The sequence below is a fragment of the Lingula anatina genome, chromosome 7, assembly GCF_051362555.1.
Source record: "Lingula anatina isolate TDL-2025a chromosome 7, LinAna3.0, whole genome shotgun sequence".
NCBI lineage: Eukaryota > Metazoa > Brachiopoda > Lingulata > Lingulida > Lingulidae > Lingula > Lingula anatina.
The window spans coordinates 560,336-581,257 of record NC_141773.1 but is presented as its reverse complement, the minus strand read 5'-3'; the positions used below and the strand labels follow the sequence as shown (position 1 = coordinate 581,257).

Sequence of the window (20,922 nt, the reverse complement as noted above, 5' to 3'; positions counted from 1 at the left end):
TCCCGTCGATTTGATCTTGTAGCTTTCTCCTCTCCTCGATGTGCTTTTGTTCAACAGATTTCATGCGCTCTTCGTATTCTTTCCTCATTTCTGTCATCATTTCTTGTATCACACCTTTCACTATTTCCTTTAAGTCCTCGATTTTAACAGTTTTGTCTAATACACATTTTATTTCTTCTAACTCTGTAAGTATCTGCAGACTGTTTTCATCACTTGTGCTCGATAACTCGCTTAGTGTTCTTTTAGGTTTAGGCAGTTGCGGTGGAGGACTGTATTTTTTCCCCACTTTTTACACTACATTTTGCTCTGGCAGCCATGGTTATCGTATTTTTCAATTTTCTTTGATGTGTCAAAAGCCTGCCGAGTGTATTTTATTGTCAGATATTTGCCCACGTTATTATTTTGACTTTGTCATTAGTTCATATTAAGAACGGTTTGGAATTCCCTTTGAGTTCATGTTCTACCGGGTATGATAAGTCAGTTGATTGGTTATCTCAGTTGGTGGTCTTTGTGCAAGTCGACTTATTGCGTAATTAGGGCGAATAGTGTTCACTGAAACTTTGCTGGGAGGTCAAAGGTCACAGCTCAGGTTTGGAAGTGCCGAAATTTTCTCCGTGGATTTATCCCTTTTTGGCGAGTAAGAAGCGGATCTGGCAGCAATCAGACCAATGCAGTGTATGTATGAACATCACGGGAGTCATTAGAATACCTTTTTAAAGGTAAAAGTTGCTGTCTAATATGTTATTTTGAGACAACAAAATCATCAAACTCTATAACATTATTACAAAAATTCCTATAGGATCCTATAGGAAATCTTATAGGAATTTCTATAGGAACCTATAGGAAATCTTATAGGAATTTCTATAGGAACCTATAGGAAACCCTATGCTAATTCATTAATTATTTTATAAGGCCAGGTTATATGAAAAAAAAAAGAAACTGGTCTAAATATCAGTATATAATTTTAATATATTTTCAGACCATTCCAAAAATTCCTTCAGGAAATCTTATAGGAATTTCTATAGGAACCTATAGGAAATCCTATGCTAATTCATATAGGAAATTTTTATAAGGCCGGGTTGAATGAAGAAAAAATGAAACTGGTCTTAATATCAGTATATAATGTATTTTTACTTTTTGTGTGATCATATTCACTTACTTCATATTTCTTCTATTATATTGAACGTCAACCTTATCTAATCAGATTTTACTTGACCTTGGCTGTTTTAAAAAGTGATAGTGCAATCCTGCTTAATATATAAAATATAATGTAAAAGTATAAGTGAACATTATGGGTATAGTAATGTCCCTCATAAAGGATGGGAAACGAGGACAAATTAATATGTTTATCAGCAGGCGAAGAGACAACAGAAATGCCGTTCAGTTCCAAAATCAGAATAGTTGCTTCATTGAATTTCCTTAGATTTTTATTACCGATTAATAGTCAAAATAACATTGTTTCATGTTTATCTATTTTTACTTTCCACTGAGAAACTCTGGAAGATAACTTTCACACACACCTAATGCATGCCAGCACATCTTCAACTTTTGACTCCATTCAAGTATGTGTGAATAGAATACTTCCACAGTCCCTCAGCTTTAAACCCAAATAAACCATATCATATGTTTATAAAGATACATTTTATTATAAACCATGCTCAATCACTTGTAAGGTTTAACAGTCAACTGATGTTAGCTAGAGAATGCCCTACTCCACCAGCCATAACCACAGATTCAACAACTGTGAATTTCTTTTGTTAGCCTGGCACCTATTATTAGGTCACTACTCCTGTAGCTATTGTTACACTAGTAACAGTAACCGCCTATTAGGTGTTATCAGATGTGTGGTATCCTGTCTAAGTCTTTGTTTATATGAGACAAGCAGCAAATGAGTATACAGCTATCAAGACAGTTTAAATTAAGGAGCATAGTGGAAGGGTACAGAGTGTAGAAAATCGGATTGAGGAAGGTATGTATTACAGTAAATGCATTGGATCATTTGGGCATCTAATCAAATTGAAAATGAGATAATTAATTGATCTAATTTGTAGTGTACCTTGTAAACATCATATCTATATTACATTAAACAAGTTATAATTTATAATGAAGAAACAAGGATACATAATGCAATCATTGTTTAGTCTCTTTATTTCTTATAAAACTGTGATCAATTGCTCATATTTCTTTAAATGCAGTTGAATCTAAAAAAACTTTACATTTCATTTAACTTTCGGTTTGTAATTTATTAAAAATTATCTATTTAATGTTATCCACAACTGCCTCCAAGGGACCATCATGATATATAACTGAGAAAGACTCATGCTAATAATAACATACCAATAAACATGTTAGAGGGGCTGTCAGGGCAAATTTCATTACCTCACATGTTCTTCAGGATCGTTTATTTGCCAAGTTTTATTTCCCTTTAATTTCTTTTCAACCCTTAATGTGAGGTAAACACCATAGTTTGTTTAAAAAATATATTTTGCTTACCTATACATAATGGAAATGAAATGTGCATTGTGAAAATCTGGCCATTTTGCTTACACAAAAGCTATAAATTTTTAACTTGGGGGTTGCTTTTTTTGTGGTTTGGACTGATTATTTAGGTCAAGCAAAGACTGGTGAGAATAGGGAATTACTGTTTACCCTCGACAATGAGTTTTCTATGAGTTTTTGAGACTTTTTCGGCCCTGGCAGCTCTGTAATGGCCCAATTGCATATTTAACCAGAGTAGAGTTTTCTCCACTGTGGATTTCTGCATTTTAAAATTCGTTTCTGATTGTTCCTGTGGGCTTGGTCCTATGAAATATGTTCATGTTCTTTATATTTTTTTTTACAAATTATCCAGCTTTAATACCTTGTCTTTGAAAAAAATTCAGTTAACTAATAAAGGCTATGAATTGCTCAAAATAGAATTGGTGCAATGATTATTATTGATCTCATTAGAAAATGTTTCCTTAATCATTTTGCATTTTTGTAGACATGTACAATTAATTGAAATTCACAATGTCTTTCTTTCAGAATATGCGTCTGCAAATGGTTCAACACAACTCAGACAGAGGTTAAGAAGGCTATCACAGTAAAGTTGAACAATGTGCAAAATACTTATCACAGTAAAGTTGAACAATGTGCAAAAGACTTTTGTCTAAAATTCTTCAATTATTAAGTGACTAAAGCAGTATGCTGACAATGGACACGGTCTGGCCAAGGGAGGTTTTAGCCACTCATTCTGGCAGGAGTTTGAACTCACACAAGAAAAAGACAGTGACGCCACAGCTTGACAAGACATATTGGATACTTGTGATAACTTATAGAACTTATAATTAAAAAGCAGTAGCAACACCATTAAATTTGCAATAATCTATGAAACAATTCTCTAGTAAGCTGGTTGCATACCATACTGTGGAATATGTACATACATTTATACATATTGAATAAAGAATGTAAACATGATATTCTCTTTTGTTTTGAGGGACCAGTGCCAATTACCAATTTTGCCAAAGATCCAACAATATATAAAAAGCTGTAAAAATATTCAAAGCAGTTAATATGAATTTCTATAGGTTCCTATAAGATTTCCTATAGGATCCTATAAGATTTCCTATAGGATCCTATAGGAAATTCTAAAGGAAATCCTATAGGATCCTATAGGAATTCCTCTAGGATCCTATAGGAAATCTTATAGGAAATCCTATAGGATTTTGTAAGGGTTTGTCCAACCTTGAGTAATTGAGTAAAGTGATAAGATCAGTTCTGCCATGGGGAACATTTAGCAGTTTTGGACAGGACTCTGATAACAGGAAGCAACAATGAAACTTGACTGTCACCCAGATCAAGATTGGAATGCCAAGTTCAAGCTACAACTAAAGTATTTACATAAAACAAGGTGCTATATTTTTTCTGAGCTAGATAACATCAGAAGTGAAAAAAAAGAAAGAAAGAACGATTTTACCCTGCTTATGAGTAGACATTGTCCTTACATGGGATTCTTGATGCTATAGTCTTTGGCTACCAGATTTTTTTAACATTGTCTACTCCTGCAACAATGACAAAGTGCTTATAGTGTGTGATTTTAACCAGGTGTGAAGATTAACATGATGTTATTCTCTACTCTAGCATGGAGCTCTTTTGTACTGAAATAACATTTTGCTCAGAAACCCCAATTTTACTCCCATATGCATTATAAAAATCAAAAGACTGATTTACTGTACACATACCTTTATTGTTGTTGCACTTCCCAATAAAATTGCTGTATAATGTAGTTCAAATGGTTGATTTAATACAAGGTCTACTATAGCTCTCCTTTCTGTCTTTCTCCGACAAAACACTTTGACAATTTTTGAAGTAGCCTACTAGCGTTCAGCTCTCAAAATAGATTTAATTTATGCTACCAATTTGATGAATCAATAGACAAATGCATGGGTGACAGTAGTAGTTCTAAACTGATTTTCCTGGTAACTGTGAACTCGGGGGTGGGAGCAGGGCAAATTAATAATTTTTTTGAGAAGATCAATGTGATACATTAAAAAAATAATAATAGAGCATAAATATTCTATTATTATTTGTTATCTATTATTAGTTTTGAATAAACTTGCACGTTACTGTTAGGCCCTATGTATTCTTTTGGAGACAAATGTAAATGTATAAAGGCATTATGTTGCTTTGGATATGAAAGATATCATGCAAGTTACAAACAAACTTGCAAATTAGACATTTTATTTTTACACACATGACACTTCTAAAGACCCTATTTGCTTTCTACCTGCTAGTCTTGACTATTCTCGGGGTCTTTTTGTGATTTTCATTTTTGGGTACATTTTAAACTCTTTCTTTCCGCTTGATCAGTGATTTTGAAATTATTTTTCTCCAAACATCGCAAAATGCAAAGCCGCTAACATGCGTTTTTATTTTTATTGATATTGTTTTAATCATGCTGTCAACCCTTGCTTGGATTTCTCTCGTTTGGCCATTCACATCACAATTTTTAGCGTGTCTCTCAAGATCCCTGATATCATATCTCGAAGAATCTCGCCGATATGTATTGCCAAAATTAAGAGCTAGGCTAAAAGTATCCTTTTTAGAGTTTTTTTTTTTTTTTTTTGTAGTTATCGATTTTTTTTACAAATACATTTGTCAATTAATTTACACGATTCGATTAACTCTTTCACCCATTTATTTGGTATACAGAAATCGGTCATCCGACTGAACAAATATACCGGTTTTCCCCAACCGCCGCGCATAGGCCCTACTCTCTTTCAAAAATTTCTCTTTCCTCTGGAAATGGACCATTTTAACACGAACTTTTCTCTTCCCCATAGCGTACTAGACTTCTTCACTGCTAAGCTGATGTAAGACTTATGGCCTATTACCGCACACGTAATCTGCTTATAGCTCATTAGCTATGCTCCGCCCCCCCCTCCCCCCCCCCCCCCACTCATGGCAACAGCCCTTAGTAACAGAGGCGTGGCTTAGTTGTCAGCCTGACAGGGGCGCGTGCCGGTTGAAAAACTCATCAAAAGACACATTTTGCGGTGCAAATTGATAAAATTATTACATCCAACGTTAGATACTTTTTTGATAAATAGAAACACACAAAAAACTCAAAGACATAATTTTAAGCGTAGTTAACCCTATTACAGGCCTTAACCAACCTGTGAACGTTTTTGGCTGTTTTAACAGCTTTCTATATTGACGAGATAAGTGAATCGCTGTCAAGTATATCTCACTATCTGAGCAACCGATCGTTACAAAAGTTGTATTAATTGTTGTTGGGAATGTGGACAACAGCCTGATATCAGGGGTTTTAGAAGAAATTGTTTGTTTGAAAGTTATCGTCTTTTGAAGTGAATTACCCATTGAAACATGGGGAAATTTAACGTAAAAGATGATAAAATCAAAAGTAAATAGTTTAAGACAATTCCCTGGTAACCGATTGAAGTGCTTTCATCCAGCTTTATGAGGCCGTTTGAATCACTTGAATAGCTGTCTTGGTTATAGAGAAAATCCCAACTCCGAAAACGGCCTTTTTCGCCCCAAATTGGCGGCTATATAGCGTCATCCGCTGGACACTGCACTTAAAGCAATAATAACTCTTCCTTTGAGATTCAAAATTCCGCAAGAAATACATTGTAAACGACGCCTGGAAATATATTCTGTTGCATTTTCCCACTAAAACGACTGTTATTGTAGTAAAACTAAAATCTGTGCTTGTCACTTGGGCTTTCGATGCTTTCTTCGCGGTCGACAAGTGCATCCGTTGCTAATGACGTAATGGTGTCACGCGGATTCTCGCGTTCATTCGAGACCAAAATAACATGGCGGGAAACCCTCAGACGTAAGTTGCGAGTTTTTTACAGTGCGTCGGATAACGAAAAGCCCAGAATTGCACACATTGTAGATATAAATGCATTTTGAGCAAAAAAGACGAATATATCTTATGAATCTTATAATATTGTTATATAGTGTTGTTAACGTTGTCTGCTTTTCCCGCGGTTTTAAGTAGGTCACTAGAAACTATCGCTCGATACGAGAGGGCTCCGTCAGTTAAAATCTCTTAAGAGATTTTAACAAAAAACCGTACGTTTAGGAAAAAAACCCTGGATTAAATTTGAATGCAGGAATGGGGTCGTTGACCATTGGCAAGTACGGGAAAATTGCCGTTTTTTCCAGGAAAATCGTATTTTTGGCCAAAACGAAGAGTTATTATGACTTTAATCTCTGTCTTCTATTGGCCTTTTGGGAAATATGTTTTAATTTTTTATAAAAACTTATAAGTCCAGGACATTGTTTCTATGCGTTTGGTCGTTTTTACTATTCGGCCTTAAATATCAAATTCGTGTAAGTTGTTTATTTTTTTAAAAATGCGCTTATTGCACATGCGCAGACGTGAGCAGCGATAAGGACGAACACGTACCGTACTGTACGATCTCGATAAACAAGCACACATTCACAAGGTGATATTAAACAAATGAGGTCATAGATTGAAACTACTGGTACTCTAGATATGGATGGTAAGTTACTGGTACTCATACAGTTTTTGTTTTGTTGTGTTTTCTTCCAAGATTCAAGGCAGAGTGCCACGGGCTACCTGGGGTAGCGCTAGCATTTTTTTCGCTTTTTTTATTGACGATTCTGATATGTACTGGCTGTGCAGCCAGTACATACCAGTTGTCAATTTGGAGTGCTAACACACGGATTTTCGTGCTAGGGCGGTACATTGTATGTTACTACGTGGTGAAAATATTATTTTACTGTAACCTAAAACTCACTGGATTATGACGGTGTCCTAGTAAATTAAAGGCTACCTTAAGTATTAATCAAGATATATCATACCAATTTTACAGCGACACGTATGTGTAAACACTATTTCCTGAACAAATACTAAGTAGGCCACTCAGATCAAAATGGCGACGCTGACAGCAGTGAAAAAAAGCTAAACGAAATCCTTTTCAGCGATTGCATTTGGTGTGCTACCAATCTTCCAACAGCATGAGTGTGTAAACAGAAGTGACTATTCTGATATGGTTTAGTGGATGTATAAGTTAGATGTTGAATATTAATTAGCGTTTGGACTAGTAGTTGGTAAAGTTTGAAGCATGTCAAATACTGGTTCTGTAGACCTAACTTAGAACCGAGATTAGCCAAAGGGAGAATGTCAATTTGCTCTATACGCTCTTGTTTTCTGGGTCCAAAGCCGGCTTATATATAACATGCCAAAAGAAAACAAAGGTTGCAGTTTAGGAAGCAATATATTTTGAATGATAATTTTTTTCTAAATATATGCTAGTATCACATTTTGATCCTATATATTGCCAAATGTTCTTAAAATAATGTAATGTGAATTTGCTTCTGCATGTAGTTTCAGTTTCTGCATGTCACAAACATCTACGTAAATGCCATGTTTTCTTTTTCAGGTGCTTACAGCAGGTTGAAAAAAGAAAATCAGATGCGTCCCACCGTATGACAAAGATTAAAACTTTTCATCCTTGGAATATGAAACTAAGTTGTCATTGTTCCATGTGAAGTTGGATCTTTTCAATTCCAATATGGAGGTCGAAAAAAAAGACTGGTTGATAAATGGACTGTCTGGTTGCCCAGTACAGTTATCTGCTAAAAACTTATGTCTGGAAAATGCTAAAACTCAAAAATACTTCGAAGTACCAAAAGGTAGTGATGAGTATCCTCGAAAGAGTTTTCCCTACCTGGCTGCCTTGGCTGAAACTTTACAGCACATTTTGTTGCAGTACTTACACCAGTTAACACTAAATACAGCCAACAATTGTATAAATATTATTGATATTCATGAGACGCAACTAGGAGACGTCAGTGTGCAAGGCGAAAAAGAACTTAAATCTGGTGGTCTTTCTGAGGCGAACAGTGATATATTGCCAAATGCCATGAGTGAAAAAAAGAATGATATGCAATCGTATGCACAGAATACAGGGAACAGCAGATTATACTTCAACAAAGAAGGAAAAGCAGAACTATATATTGAAGACGCTTGTTTTCCTGAAAAATATGTAAGGATATTTGTTTCTTCAGGCCTACCCAACTACCAGACTCGGCACCGAATGATCCCGAATTCACCGGTATATTGGACCACACTACCCATATTAAAGGTGTGAGTCAGTGCACATATCACAGTATCATACCCTGGAACAAATTTTGAGATGAGATGCACTACTTTCCAGCCCCGCTAAGAATCATCACTATCACATTGCGTACTAGGAAAGAGCGGTGTCGCGTCTGATACTTCTAAGTGCGTACTGACGCACACCTTGAAAACTGGTAGTGTGGTCCAATATACCAGTGAATTCAGGATCATTTCGTGCCGAGTCTGGTAGTTGGGTAGGCCTGTTCTTGCACTTGGTTGATTAATTGTTGTGTTTTGCTTAGAATGTCTGTTAAGCGTGTGTAAATGTTTACATATCATGATAGTGAATTTCAGGGATTCGGTACCCGTGTTATCCCTATACTCTGTTACTTTGCTGGGACAGGTTAAGGTTTACTTACTAGATTTATCTGTTCTCTCACAAAAAACAAATGGAATTAAAAGAGAAAGAAATTAGCAGAGTTCAGTTCATGGTGAAAAGTAGGTCAAAGGTCAATTTTAAGGTCACATTTAGATTGCTAGTATATGACTTCCTATTCAACTTCAATAGTAACTTTGGACCTATCTCTGCCAGTTTGGGAGATAAAAGGGAAGCAAAATTTGCAAAGTTCAGTTCATGGTGAAAAGTAGGTCAAAGGACAATTTCAAGGTCACGTTAAGATTGCCAGTATATGACTTCCTATTAAAGTTCAATAGTAACTATGGACCTATCTCTGCCAGTTTTGGAGATAAAAGGGAAGCAAAATTTGCAAAGATCAGTTCATGGTGAAAAGTAGGTCAAATGTCAATTTCAAGGTCACATTTAGATTGCCAGTGTATGACTTCCTATCAACGTTCAATAGTAACTATGGACCTATCTCTGCCAGATTTGGAGATAAAAGGGAAGCAAAATTTGCAAAGTTCAGTTCATGGTGAAAAGTAGGTCAAAGGTCAATTTCAAGGTCACATTTGGATTGCCAGTATATGACTTCCTATTCAAGTTCAATAGTAACTATGGACCTATCTCTGCCAGTTTTGGAGATAAAAGGGCAGCAAAATTTGCAAAGGTTAGTTCATGGTGAAAAGTAGGTCAAAGGTCAATTTCAAGGTCACATTTAGATTGCCAGTATATGACTTCCCATTCAAGTTCAATAGTAACTATGGACCTATCTCTGCCAGTTTTGGAGATAAAAGGGAAACAAAATTTGCAAAGTTCAGTTCATGGTGAAAAGTAGGTCAAAGGTCAATTTTAAGGTCACATTCAGATTGCCAGTATATGACTTCCTATTCAAGTTCAATAGTAACTATGGACCTATATCTGCCAGTTTTGGAGATAAAAGGGACGCAAAATTTACAAAGTTCAGTTCATGGTGAAAAGTAGGTCAAAGGTCAATTTTAAGGTCACATTTAGATTGCCAGTATATGACTTCCTTTTCAACTTCAATAGTAACTATGGACCTATCTCTGCCAGTTTTGGAGATATAAGGGACTAAATGGTATAATTTTGGAGTTACCATAGTGTGCCATAAATTTCCTACAGAAAAAAATTAATTAAGATAAAGAAAAGGTCATTTTGGTCAAAATTCTTGAAATGGGAGGTGCTTTGAAGTTCCAGATGTTCAAATTTGATGAAATAATGTCATTTTTGACCACAAGTTGTCTGCTTTGCCAAGCCCGCACATTTTGCTTTCACCACCAGTATATGACTTTTTGATAAAGCGTAACTCGAAAACCGTATGGAATACAAAAAAACGGAGACCACTTCCAGTGTTGGGCTTTACATGCTCTACAAAATGCAAAAAAGAATGGGTGTCTAGCATTAACGGTTCCCGAATTAGAGACAATTTTCAGTTTTGATATCTTATGGCCGCTACTCCCGTGAAAATGCACCGATTGACCCCAAATTCACGGAGATGAAAGATGACCCGAAGGGTAACACTTTCCATTAATATTATTAGTTAAGTTTGTGGTGTCTGAATAAGAGCGCAAAAAAATTTTTTTTCGGCAAAAATTTTGTTTTTTTGAAAATTTTGGCCCGTTTGACCTTGAAATAAAGGTCAAAGGTCAAATCCAAGGGCATATTTGAAATCTACACATATGACTTTTGGAAAGCTGTCTGTAGAAATTTTTCCCATAATTCCTACCGTAGGGGAGATAATTAGCATTTAATTTTGCCATTTTTGGACAAGGGTGCATTGCAATGAGTGCCACACCTAGACCCCAATACCGACAAAGCCCAAATTTTACGTGGAACGAGTTGAGATTATAGGTGACCTAAATCCAAGAGATGGGTATGGAGGCCCTTACCGTCTAGGAGGAGAAGCGGTAACGGTGACTTGGCGGCGGAGCCGCAGGAGCCGGCGGAGCCACAGGAGCCGGCGGAACATACGGGTCGGGACTAAAACCATGAGTACCGCCAGCGCCTACGCTGGTGGTACAATAAATATGAAACCTCTTTTTCTGTCCCTCGTAGCACCATCTTACGTTTGCAAATCAACCTGGTTAAAGTTGAAGGTCGAAACTCTGCAACTTGCAAGGAAGCGATTATGACGTCTCACATCTCAGAATATGAGAGCGTTCCCACAGATTTTTAGATCGATCTATCCCCCTGGGGAGTCTCACTAGATTGCTGTCAGCTTAATCGGCTTAAATTTGACGTCTGTCCTTCCTACTAAAAGTTGTAAGTGGCTAATTAACTTTTGTGCGCACTCGGCTCCTGGAAGCTGACAGCAATTTAACGTGAACCCCCAGGGAGTTAGGTTGATCCAGATGGGTCGATCTAAATCTGTGGGAACCCAGTCTGTGTCTAGAAATGTTTATTTTAAATTACTCAATGAATGGCTTTTGTCTGTAGACAAAAGTAGACTTTAAAGGTGTCAATGGGTTTTTAAAAATTGAAGAGAAATATGTTATGTCTTTCGGCGCAGGTCATCAGTTTTAGTTGTTTGAAGTTTGTGTAATATTGACTTTTATTAAAATCTTTTATTTAGTTATGTCCATGTTTAGCTAGATGGTGACATGGCACAGTTTAATGCTTTATAGGAAACATGGCAAAACTGGATTCTCCCAGAAAGTAATTTGCAAATCATTCGTTACCAGGCATTGTGGAAAATATACTCGAGGTTGAGGACAAAATGTGTTAGTGAAATAAACGTGCATCTCGTAATATCCCTTTAGTGCAGTCTAATTTTTGTTAGTATTAACTTGTAAATGTTGTCCCTAAGGGTTGTTATTTTAAAAACTAAAACAGCTGAAACATTCTTAACTTCCCCATACAATAGCAAGGCATGAATTAAAAATTTATCCATGATTTATAAAAAATTGGGAGATTTTTCTCTTTGTTTTCTTCAGATGGACTTACATATTGAAAATGCTTTCACTTCAAAGTGGCATATGTTCATGAACATCTTGGTTATTAAAACATTCTTGATTATGCATATTTATTTACAAAGCTCACTGAGAGGTGTGGATGGAAAATGATTGATTTTGCATGACAGGTTGAAAGTTGGACAGGTCAAATTCATTAAAAGTTGGTGTCAAGTCCCGAATTATCTGTTACCCCTGAAGGATGAATTCTTTTTTTTTTTTAGACTGAATCACTAGTGCCGAAAATGTGGAAGGCAGCCTTAATGAGACGTGCACTCAAATTGGAGACTTACTGTGATAGATTGCAGCCTTTAATGAAAGGCCATTTTGATACAGAGTCCATTTATTTCCTATTGGACAGTAAAGTCAGTGATTCCAAGCCATTGCAAGGACAGGAAGTAAAACAAGTTTTAGAAAAAATGCTGTGTGGCAAAAACTTAACGGAAGTACTACAATTATTGAAAAGGAAAAGGGTGATATCCTCTTGTGAATTTGACGTGTTAATGAACTTTATAAATGAACAACAAGTGCCCTCAGCTAATACAAGGTGTGAGAAAGTAGATACTAAGGGATCCCCAGCTGGAATTCCTCGTTTTTCCATAACACGTTATCAGGAGTTACTCCGGGGAAGACCCGACATTGCTTTGAAAATAAACGACGGAAAAACATCCTCACTTAGAGACTTTATTTTCATTGACGAGATGCAAGACCTTTTGAGCGTCGACAGCAAACACATCCATATATTTCAAAATTTTAAAGAAACACTGAGAAGAGGCGACCTTAAAGGAACAGAAGACAAAGAAGGTTTGACATCCATTGCGTCAAAAAGCAAGTTGGAGCTGCTTGCAATGGTTTTAACTGTAGTGGCTGAGCAGATAGAGATTAGGGAAGCCATGGAAAAGATGACCCCCAGTACGCAAGAAGAGGCTTCACCACCGACTGCCTCCTCAGACCCGTCTTCACTATCTCAGCCAGAGAGATGCAAGACCTTTTGAGTTCTCTAGAGTGGGAGGACTCTTCAAACAATACACTCCGTCAGCTACTAGACATAGCAATGGGACGGGAGCCATTGCCCCCTGGCGGGTCTGCTTTGTTTATTATACCTATTATAGGTGAAATGACCAAATCCGACGAGAGGCAAGAGAAAGGCCTTTCACGATCTGCAACTTTAAGTTTGAGCAGTTATGAAACCAAAGAGAGCAATGGAACTGAAACTTCGCTTCCAAAGAAAAAAGACAAAAAATATCAGACTTTTGAAAAATACATTAATTTGGTGCAGTTTGTGAAAAACCAGCTCGCGCGTAAAGAGTTTTTATGAGCAGGAGAAAAACTGAAAATGTAATTTAGTAGCCCTGATTTGATGTAATTGCCATGTTTTCATTGACAAGCTTACCATGTATTTACTTCAAACGACCTGGTGAACCTATCTTTGTGTTCACTCAATAGATCTATACATTCCCATTGACTGAAAGGCGCAGGAATTTGGTTGTCATGGGAAGGTCACAGCACTTTTGAAAGCTCTCACAAAGACATTGAGGTTAAGGTTAAGCCAATAGGGCCAAACGCATAGTAGTGGGGGTTTATTTACAGTCAAAGGAATTAAAAAAAGGGGGTAGAGATTATGAACGCGTTTCGGTGAAGCTTTTTTGGTGCATTGTTGGTGAATCTTAGGCTTCCAGCAATCTCCTGATGAAGATAGTTGTTCTGTAATATAAAATTTTATGTAAACGTATTTAAATATGCTTTCAAAGCAGAAGGAATGCTCTTACTATTAATGGGGTCAGATCAATACGCAGGTTAAGATCGAGTTGTAGTTGATATACAATTTTTTGTACAGCAGTGGTGAATTTGGATACAATGAACTCTCTTCTTTACTTCATTAATCTAATAATTTAAACTGCTGTGGAATGGTTCAATATCCATATGGTAATTGACCGGGTTGGGATGCAGGGAGTAACTTAAATCTTTTAATTCCAGCCATTTTTAAGAATTAATTTAATAATTTCAGCTACATTTATTTTTTTCAATTTGAAATTAATGTTTGGACGTGAAATATGATATAGAAAACGTACTCCTGATAATCCATTCCTATTCTTTGTTTGCATTGATTACACTGTGATTCTTTATTATTATTAACGCAAATAAACAACAGAATACAATCAAGCTATTATAATTCATTGGCACAATTCTAACTGTTGGAATTATCAAACAACTTATTATTTACTATAAAGCAAATGAATTATGAATTTCTTTAAATACAGTTTAAACATAAATCTTAATTTTCCAAGTTATTTTTCACCTAGCAAAAAAAATTTAGTTGGTGAGTATTTGACCGTAAAAAGAGCTTTTAAATAAATTGGATTTTCAACAGTCAAATATTATACAGATTTGCAGGATCAAGTATCGATGCCCTTTCCCTAACCAAAGATGGGCAAGGCAGGTTTAAAGCCAACAGTTCTGGATCACAGTTTCTCTCACATGAGAGCTAAGCACATAGATATTGCACTGAAAGGTGGACCACCACGCTTGGTCCACCAAATGATGTCCATTCACACCTTGAAAATGTCATGAAACAAACAATGTGAATATAAAGTGTGATCTATTGTGAAAATTCTCTTTTTGGAGTCCCTTTTTCCCTAATGTTGTTTCAGTATCCTTCTAGTCCAACGCGAACAGCTTCAAAATCTTCAAGTGATAGTTCTGTAAATGAAACAGAATGATTTATAAAAAGACTCTAAATTAGTTCCACGATAAAAGAAAGTATGACTCTATCCAGAATACTAAAGGGCCTAAATTCATTTGTCTTTTTAATGAATACATTTTTTATTTCATTTTAAGGTAACGATACACGTGAGCAGAGGTCATCAATTTGAAAGTAAATTTAAAAACGCACTTTGGCAAAGAGTAGTGAAATGATTGAATTAAGAGTTAAAATAACCAATGGAAATTTTAGATAAAGTTTCGATCAGCAATCCATGAGAGTTCTGGTGAAAAAAAAAAATCATCGAAACAAAGCCCTGTTTAGGGGGATATCTCATGCCAACATATTCAGTTTTCTAATAATAATATTAATAATAATTATAATAGAACTGACCAGTTCTCTGGATTTCATAGGTTTCATTGATGTCTGTACATAGCGCTGTCATACTCTCAAAGTTGATGCGTTGACTGAAATGAGATTTTTTTGTAATCAATAAAGGTAACAATGGAATGCTGTATGCTTTGGGTAACACTGAAACTTAAAGAGTTCTTCCAAAGTCAAGTTTCCGAAATAGTTACCTAATTTTAATAAAATATTTGTTCTGAATTAAATTGTAAAACAAAAACCTTTCAGTATGTTGCGTTTTTGTTATTTTCAAAGGCAGTTTTAAAAGGTAAGACAGAAACGAGATACTCACCAAAGCCCAGCAACGTTAACTTCAACACTAGTGGATGGACGTGTTCGATAAGAGCGCTCCAGTTTTGTGTTCACATATTTGGGGTACGCAGTCCAGTTTCCATTAGAATTCCACTGCCACAGGGCAACCTTTCCATCTGAAGGATACAGTGTGGGGGGCTTTAATTTGTTGTTTATGTACACGGATGAAAACAAAAATGCATGTGATATTTGATCAATTTTATTAGAATTTTGCAGACACAATGGTCAAAATTATAACACTTACCGAACGATTGTGTTTCAAATTTAGTATTTCATTCTAGGAAAAACATTTCGATTAAAGACCAAAGCTTTGAAAGCAGTATCAAACAGCAAACTCACCATCTGTAATAAAACCTGAACCGTCCTCATCACCTTCATGTTGAGTAGACTCCTCCCTATATGAATATAGTTTATTAATTGATACAACCTTGATTAAGAGAATAATGCCACTCACTCGCAGATGCAAAAAGCTTTCTCTGAACGTCAAGCAAATTGACTAGATTTTTACTTTTAGCCGTATTTACCAAAAAATTGCCTATACTACTGACACAGTGTTACTGTTATCTCTAGATTAAACATGAACAATACCACAAGTTTAAGTACTGGTATATAATCATATCATTTAGGTGAAGGTAAAATGACAATGAGATGAAAATAAGGTTAAAACCAGACCTGATCACTGCCATGAAACAAAAAAGAAGTAAAAAAAATAAGCATTTTGTTAATTAGTGGAAAAATTCTTACACCAGCTCAACTTCAAATCGCCCATCATAACCATAGCGATGGTTGCTTGCCACCCGCGTCGGCCAAAGAACCTACAAAATTAGGAAATAATTGTTTGAATAACTCAAAAAGAGAATAGGGAAACCACCTTTACCCACAGTTTAATTTCAAGAGATATTTACAATAAAAAGTATATTTCTCGATTTCCTGGCCTTTTTGGTTACAGAACTTTTGTTGCACATATTATTGTACAACAAATGAAAAGCACTCAAAAGTAACAGAATGTATGCGTGTATATGTGGTGTGATGGTATAATCAATTATGCATCTAGATTACGAATTATTTTGTCGTTTTCATACTTCCAGAAGTTATGCATAATAGTATGACACTGAATTGTTCTTTATCAGTTTAACTTACATAAACTATTCCAGCTTCTTCTACTTTGTAAACAGTGCCAATACTTCCAGGACCTCCGTCATTATTGCCAGCGTTCCAGTGTGGACCTAAAAGTATGACAGGGCAGTGACAGTATTTACAGAAGATTACTGGACCATTCCCACAGATATTTGGATCAATCTATCTTCTCGGGGGGTCTCACTTAATTGCTATCTGCTACCAGAGAGGCCCGAGCATGCAAGAAGGATAATTACCCCCTAGCTGATTCGGTAGGAGTGACAGACGTTTAAGCCTCTTCAGATGATAGCAATTTAGCTTGAACCCCCAGGGAGTTAGGTCGATCCAGATGGATTGATCTAGGCATGGGAACCCATTCCTTTCATACCACTTAACTAAATGCCAATACTGACCACATCTGGCAAGGTATTTCACCAGCCGCATTCTGCCTTTGAAACTATAATAATTTTTTTTCCAACAACAGTTAAAATCCAGAGTTATTACCATGTCATTACATCCATGTTCTACAAGACACCTTCAAGAAATGAGAGCTATACTTATGAAAGTCTCTTCCCAGGACTGCAATTATTCCCCCATTTTCTTTTATACAAAAACCTAGCAAAAAAGGCAGCCAAAAAAAAATGTACATTAAGTTATAATTACCTCGTCTGACTTTTACACCAGGTTTAATGAATTCATCATCCCTAAGGATGCGTGGCTCATTCACCGCCTGCACTTCTCTACGTCCATCGTGACCATACCGATAGACAAACTCTTCATTGCTGTGGTCCCACTGGACTCTAACCCAACCTTGTATAATTGGATAAAAAGCACATGTATGTAAAATGCAGATAAAACAGGCAGAGATGCACTTTGAAGTGATTAAAATGTTTATTATTGTAAAGTACATGTAGGTCAAATGTAACTACGTGTTTTCAGCCAAAAAAAGATGTACGAGTGGCAAATGCAAGCGGATGATCCTCAAGCTTGTTGTTATTCGTAATTAAGTTGCTGTTTTTGACATAGGACTAGCCGGCCTCTAAACCATCAGCGTCTTATCATTTCATTTTCAAAGGACTTCTATGGGCGGCCGAAAGGGCAAAAAATCATGTCGTCGATTCAGTTATGTTTCGTCGATTCACTGCCTTCCCATCGATTCAGTTTCAAGTTTAAACGATCCTGTCATAAATTCAACATCTACTTTCGTCAATTCAATTGTTAAACATTTCTCATCTATGGTGTATTAAAACCAATGCTGTCACTATTTTCGTCGATCGTGTAACTATATTCGTCGATCGTCTAATCTCCTCGATCGTCCAACTAATCTCCTCGATCGTGTAACTATTCTCATCCATCGTCTATTCTCGCCGATCATCTCATCGATCTATTGCCAGAGGGTGCTGCGGTAGCACATTGGCCTATCACATGACTATCAAAAAGGCAGACAACAAAATGATTGCTAGTGAAATAAGAACATTTTTTCAACAATTTCAATTTTAGTTGTTAACAATTAAAATCTATTCGGTTGTAGGGACATTATTTTCTAGTTGTTTTCAACTCTGACCATGGCTGGCTGAGTAAAAAATTTGCGTGATTGACAGACAGAAGCACGTGCTGCTACCGCAGCGCCCTCTGACGATCGATCGATGAGACGATCGATGAGAATAGTTACACGATCGACGAGATTAGACGATCGACGAGAATAGTTACACGATCGACGCAAATAGTTTGAAGATCGACGAGAATAGTTACACGATCGACGAAAATAGTCACAGCATTGGTTTTAATTAATACACCATAGATGAAAAATGTTTGACAGTTGAATTGATGAGTGTAGATGTTGAATTTATGACAGGATCGTTTAAACTTGAAACTGAATCGATGGGAAGGCAGTGAATCGACGAAACATAACTGAATCGACGACATGATTTTTTGCCCTTTTGGCCGCCCATAGACTTCACCTACCTCCCTTTTCATACCCAGACACTGTCCCAGGACCGTTATTATCTTGGTCACCATATTTCCAGTCAGGTCCTTGTCTCACACGTATCCCCAGTGGCAGTTCACGCTGTATAAGTGCTGTCCTCTGTAAGTCCTCCACATCCAGATCTGTCAGCGCTTTGGGACCAATCAGCTCTTGCAATATTTCATACATTTCATCCTGAAAATGGACAAATGTTTCCACAATCTCACGGTGTATGTTACCTCTTATATCTTATATCTTATATGCTACTGCACTGACAACTTTATGTTTTTACATTTATAATTAAGTTACACTAGGACTGCCAGAAAGAAGGCACTATTTACATACGATGTTTTCATTATAAAATGCTCAATAATAACTACAGGGGGTGCTACCATGTCACAACCAATGTCAGGAGCAATGGCAAGATTTAAATAATGCAAGTTACATTTTACGTGTTGCTCATTGAAATATTTTGGTGTAAATAACGTATGGTATTTATTATCAAACTGGTTATTCTATTATTACCATATCAAAATCACTCAGATCTGTGTCAAATATTTCCGTGCTCTTGGTGGCGCGCATCCATGTTGAAAAGGTGTTTTTGGTATTTACTAACTGGTTGATGAATTCCTTTTCTATATAAAAAATCAAAGCAGGAAATTAAAGTATGTTTAACCGAGTACCAAAATAATGTGGACTATGTTCTGTGAGCAAGAGACCAGATAAATTATAACAGAAATGCATAATATTTATATAAGGATTGACAAAAATTAGACACAAAAGATTTGTTCGCCCTTTCTCTGCTTTCTTACCTCGGAAAGGACAGATGAATCTGCAAACCCAAACCTACAAAGAGATGAAAGATAAATTCACAAAGATTTTATATCATACATTTGTTGTTATCTTTTTTATTAAAATTTGTTAATACATCTATTTTTACTGAATGCTCTTTTATCATTTGAAACGGAAGTGATATAAATTATGTTGTATATTGAAAATAAAACATTTCTTAAATGATCCATGCAACAGTAAATTACTTAAAGCTTTAATTAGCACAAATAACTTGGTAACTGTATTAAGATGTTTGTAACTATTTCACACTGTATCACTGATTGTCTTGCTTAAAGTTACAGCTAAACACTCGTGTTTCAGTTAAAATCAATTAATTATTATCAAAAAATCTCAAAAAGATCAATAATCTCCCACCAGTCGTCTGTAGTATCCACCCAGTCGGCGGACATCAAGTTCATCGTCTGCTCTGAAGAATTTCCCCCTTCCTGCCTTGGCAGCGTTCTCTAGAAACACCTGAAGATACATTGGTTAGCTAGAAGAATGTTACGTTTTAATTCTAAGTGTCACGCAAGTTTAGCCATTTCTTCCCTATTATAATCATATGCATTATCCTGCTCAGGAAATAAACGATAATTACATATCCCAAACAAATAGGCCAGTTTGTTTGAAAAAAAAAGTTTTGCGGATTATTAGTTTAATTCGAACTAAAAGAAAGAATAAACAATTTAAAACATCACTTATGCCTACCCTGTCACATTTTTTTCCACATCCAATGAAATTTATCCGGGCTTGGAGTGACACAGGTTCATTAAATGGACGCTGGACAGCAGTCATGACTTTATATTTACCCTGAAGACAAATATTAATATATCCATGAAGCAACAGTGAAGATACACTATCTCCTGAAACTGTTTAATAGATGGCTGGCAAATGACCGTGGACTCACTAATAATGCCATTGTTAGAAACAGATGCTAAACAATTCATGGAATATCCATTATTCCAACCCTACACATTCCATATATAGTCCGGTTCCAATTCATTTTTAAATGGTAAGCCTCACCCTAAATTTTAACCCACTTAGGTCAAGCTAACCCTAACCATTATAACAAAATGGAGGGCGGACTTCCTGTTACGCAAACCTCAGTTTTGTTATGCCCGCTACTTGGTAAGTACTAGTTGAAAGATGAAATCTCCAGATAATGGCAAAATAATATAAACCTGTCAAGTGAAAAAGTGACCATGAAAATTCATATCTTTGATATTATACAACACCAAGTCTAGTCAGTTGCTCCATCCCGGGGGCTAACGTCCCAAACGTAACATAAGAGCATGTTATCTTAGCAAATACCACAAGTCACATACCGCTGTGGACGCCCTGGTTAAGTCAACAGTGCTCCCATAGTCATTCTCATCCGTTGGTATGCCGTCGGTGAAAACCAAAAGCCTGGATGGCACCATCTGTCTGCTAACTACCAGGACGCTAGCTACAATAATTATATGACATTACCAAATGTACTTAGAATAAATACTATAAAATGGTAATAATTCTGATAAAACATTTACAGGTTACAAATAAAAACGTGGGACTCAACAGTTTTAATGTAAGCCGATAACAGGTTTAGCCTAATAACAACAACTATTCAGAATTTTGAACAATAGTCGCGCGTAA

The 20,922-nt window shown here is 36.2% G+C and overlaps 2 protein-coding genes across 4 annotated transcripts in view; one reads left to right on the top strand and one right to left on the bottom strand.

Moving 5' to 3' along the window:
• The first annotated feature begins 556 nt into the window (after positions 1-556).
• On the top strand, positions 557-14,118 carry LOC147760575 (uncharacterized). 3 transcript variants are annotated; one of them, XM_087016841.1, is made up of 3 exons: positions 557-719; positions 7,917-8,522; positions 12,184-14,118. In XM_087016841.1, the coding sequence occupies exons 2-3, from the start codon at positions 8,049-8,051 to the stop codon at positions 12,952-12,954; spliced, it is 1,245 nt and encodes a 414-aa protein (XP_086872967.1). In that variant the 5' UTR covers positions 557-719; positions 7,917-8,048; the 3' UTR covers positions 12,955-14,118. The 3 variants fall into 3 exon arrangements, with proteins under 3 accessions (XP_086872967.1, XP_086872968.1, XP_086872966.1); XM_087016842.1 differs by having other exon boundaries at positions 568-675; XM_087016840.1 differs by lacking the exon at positions 557-719 and adding an exon at positions 6,867-7,013.
• Positions 13,973-20,922, bottom strand: part of LOC106181859 (uncharacterized) — a 32,327-nt gene continuing 25,377 nt past the window's right edge. Inside the window, exons 17-29 of the mRNA XM_087016827.1 lie at positions 20,616-20,737; positions 19,999-20,100; positions 19,666-19,764; positions 19,272-19,305; positions 18,985-19,094; positions 18,459-18,654; positions 17,157-17,303; positions 16,518-16,603; positions 16,122-16,192; positions 15,717-15,772; positions 15,358-15,493; positions 15,054-15,127; positions 13,973-14,659 (exon numbers count right to left, since the gene is read on the bottom strand). Of these exons, the coding sequence (XP_086872953.1) occupies positions 14,607-14,659; positions 15,054-15,127; positions 15,358-15,493; positions 15,717-15,772; positions 16,122-16,192; positions 16,518-16,603; positions 17,157-17,303; positions 18,459-18,654; positions 18,985-19,094; positions 19,272-19,305; positions 19,666-19,764; positions 19,999-20,100; positions 20,616-20,737 (1,286 nt within the window). The 3' untranslated portion in view covers positions 13,973-14,606. The remainder of the gene's footprint in view (positions 14,660-15,053; positions 15,128-15,357; positions 15,494-15,716; positions 15,773-16,121; positions 16,193-16,517; positions 16,604-17,156; positions 17,304-18,458; positions 18,655-18,984; positions 19,095-19,271; positions 19,306-19,665; positions 19,765-19,998; positions 20,101-20,615; positions 20,738-20,922) is intronic.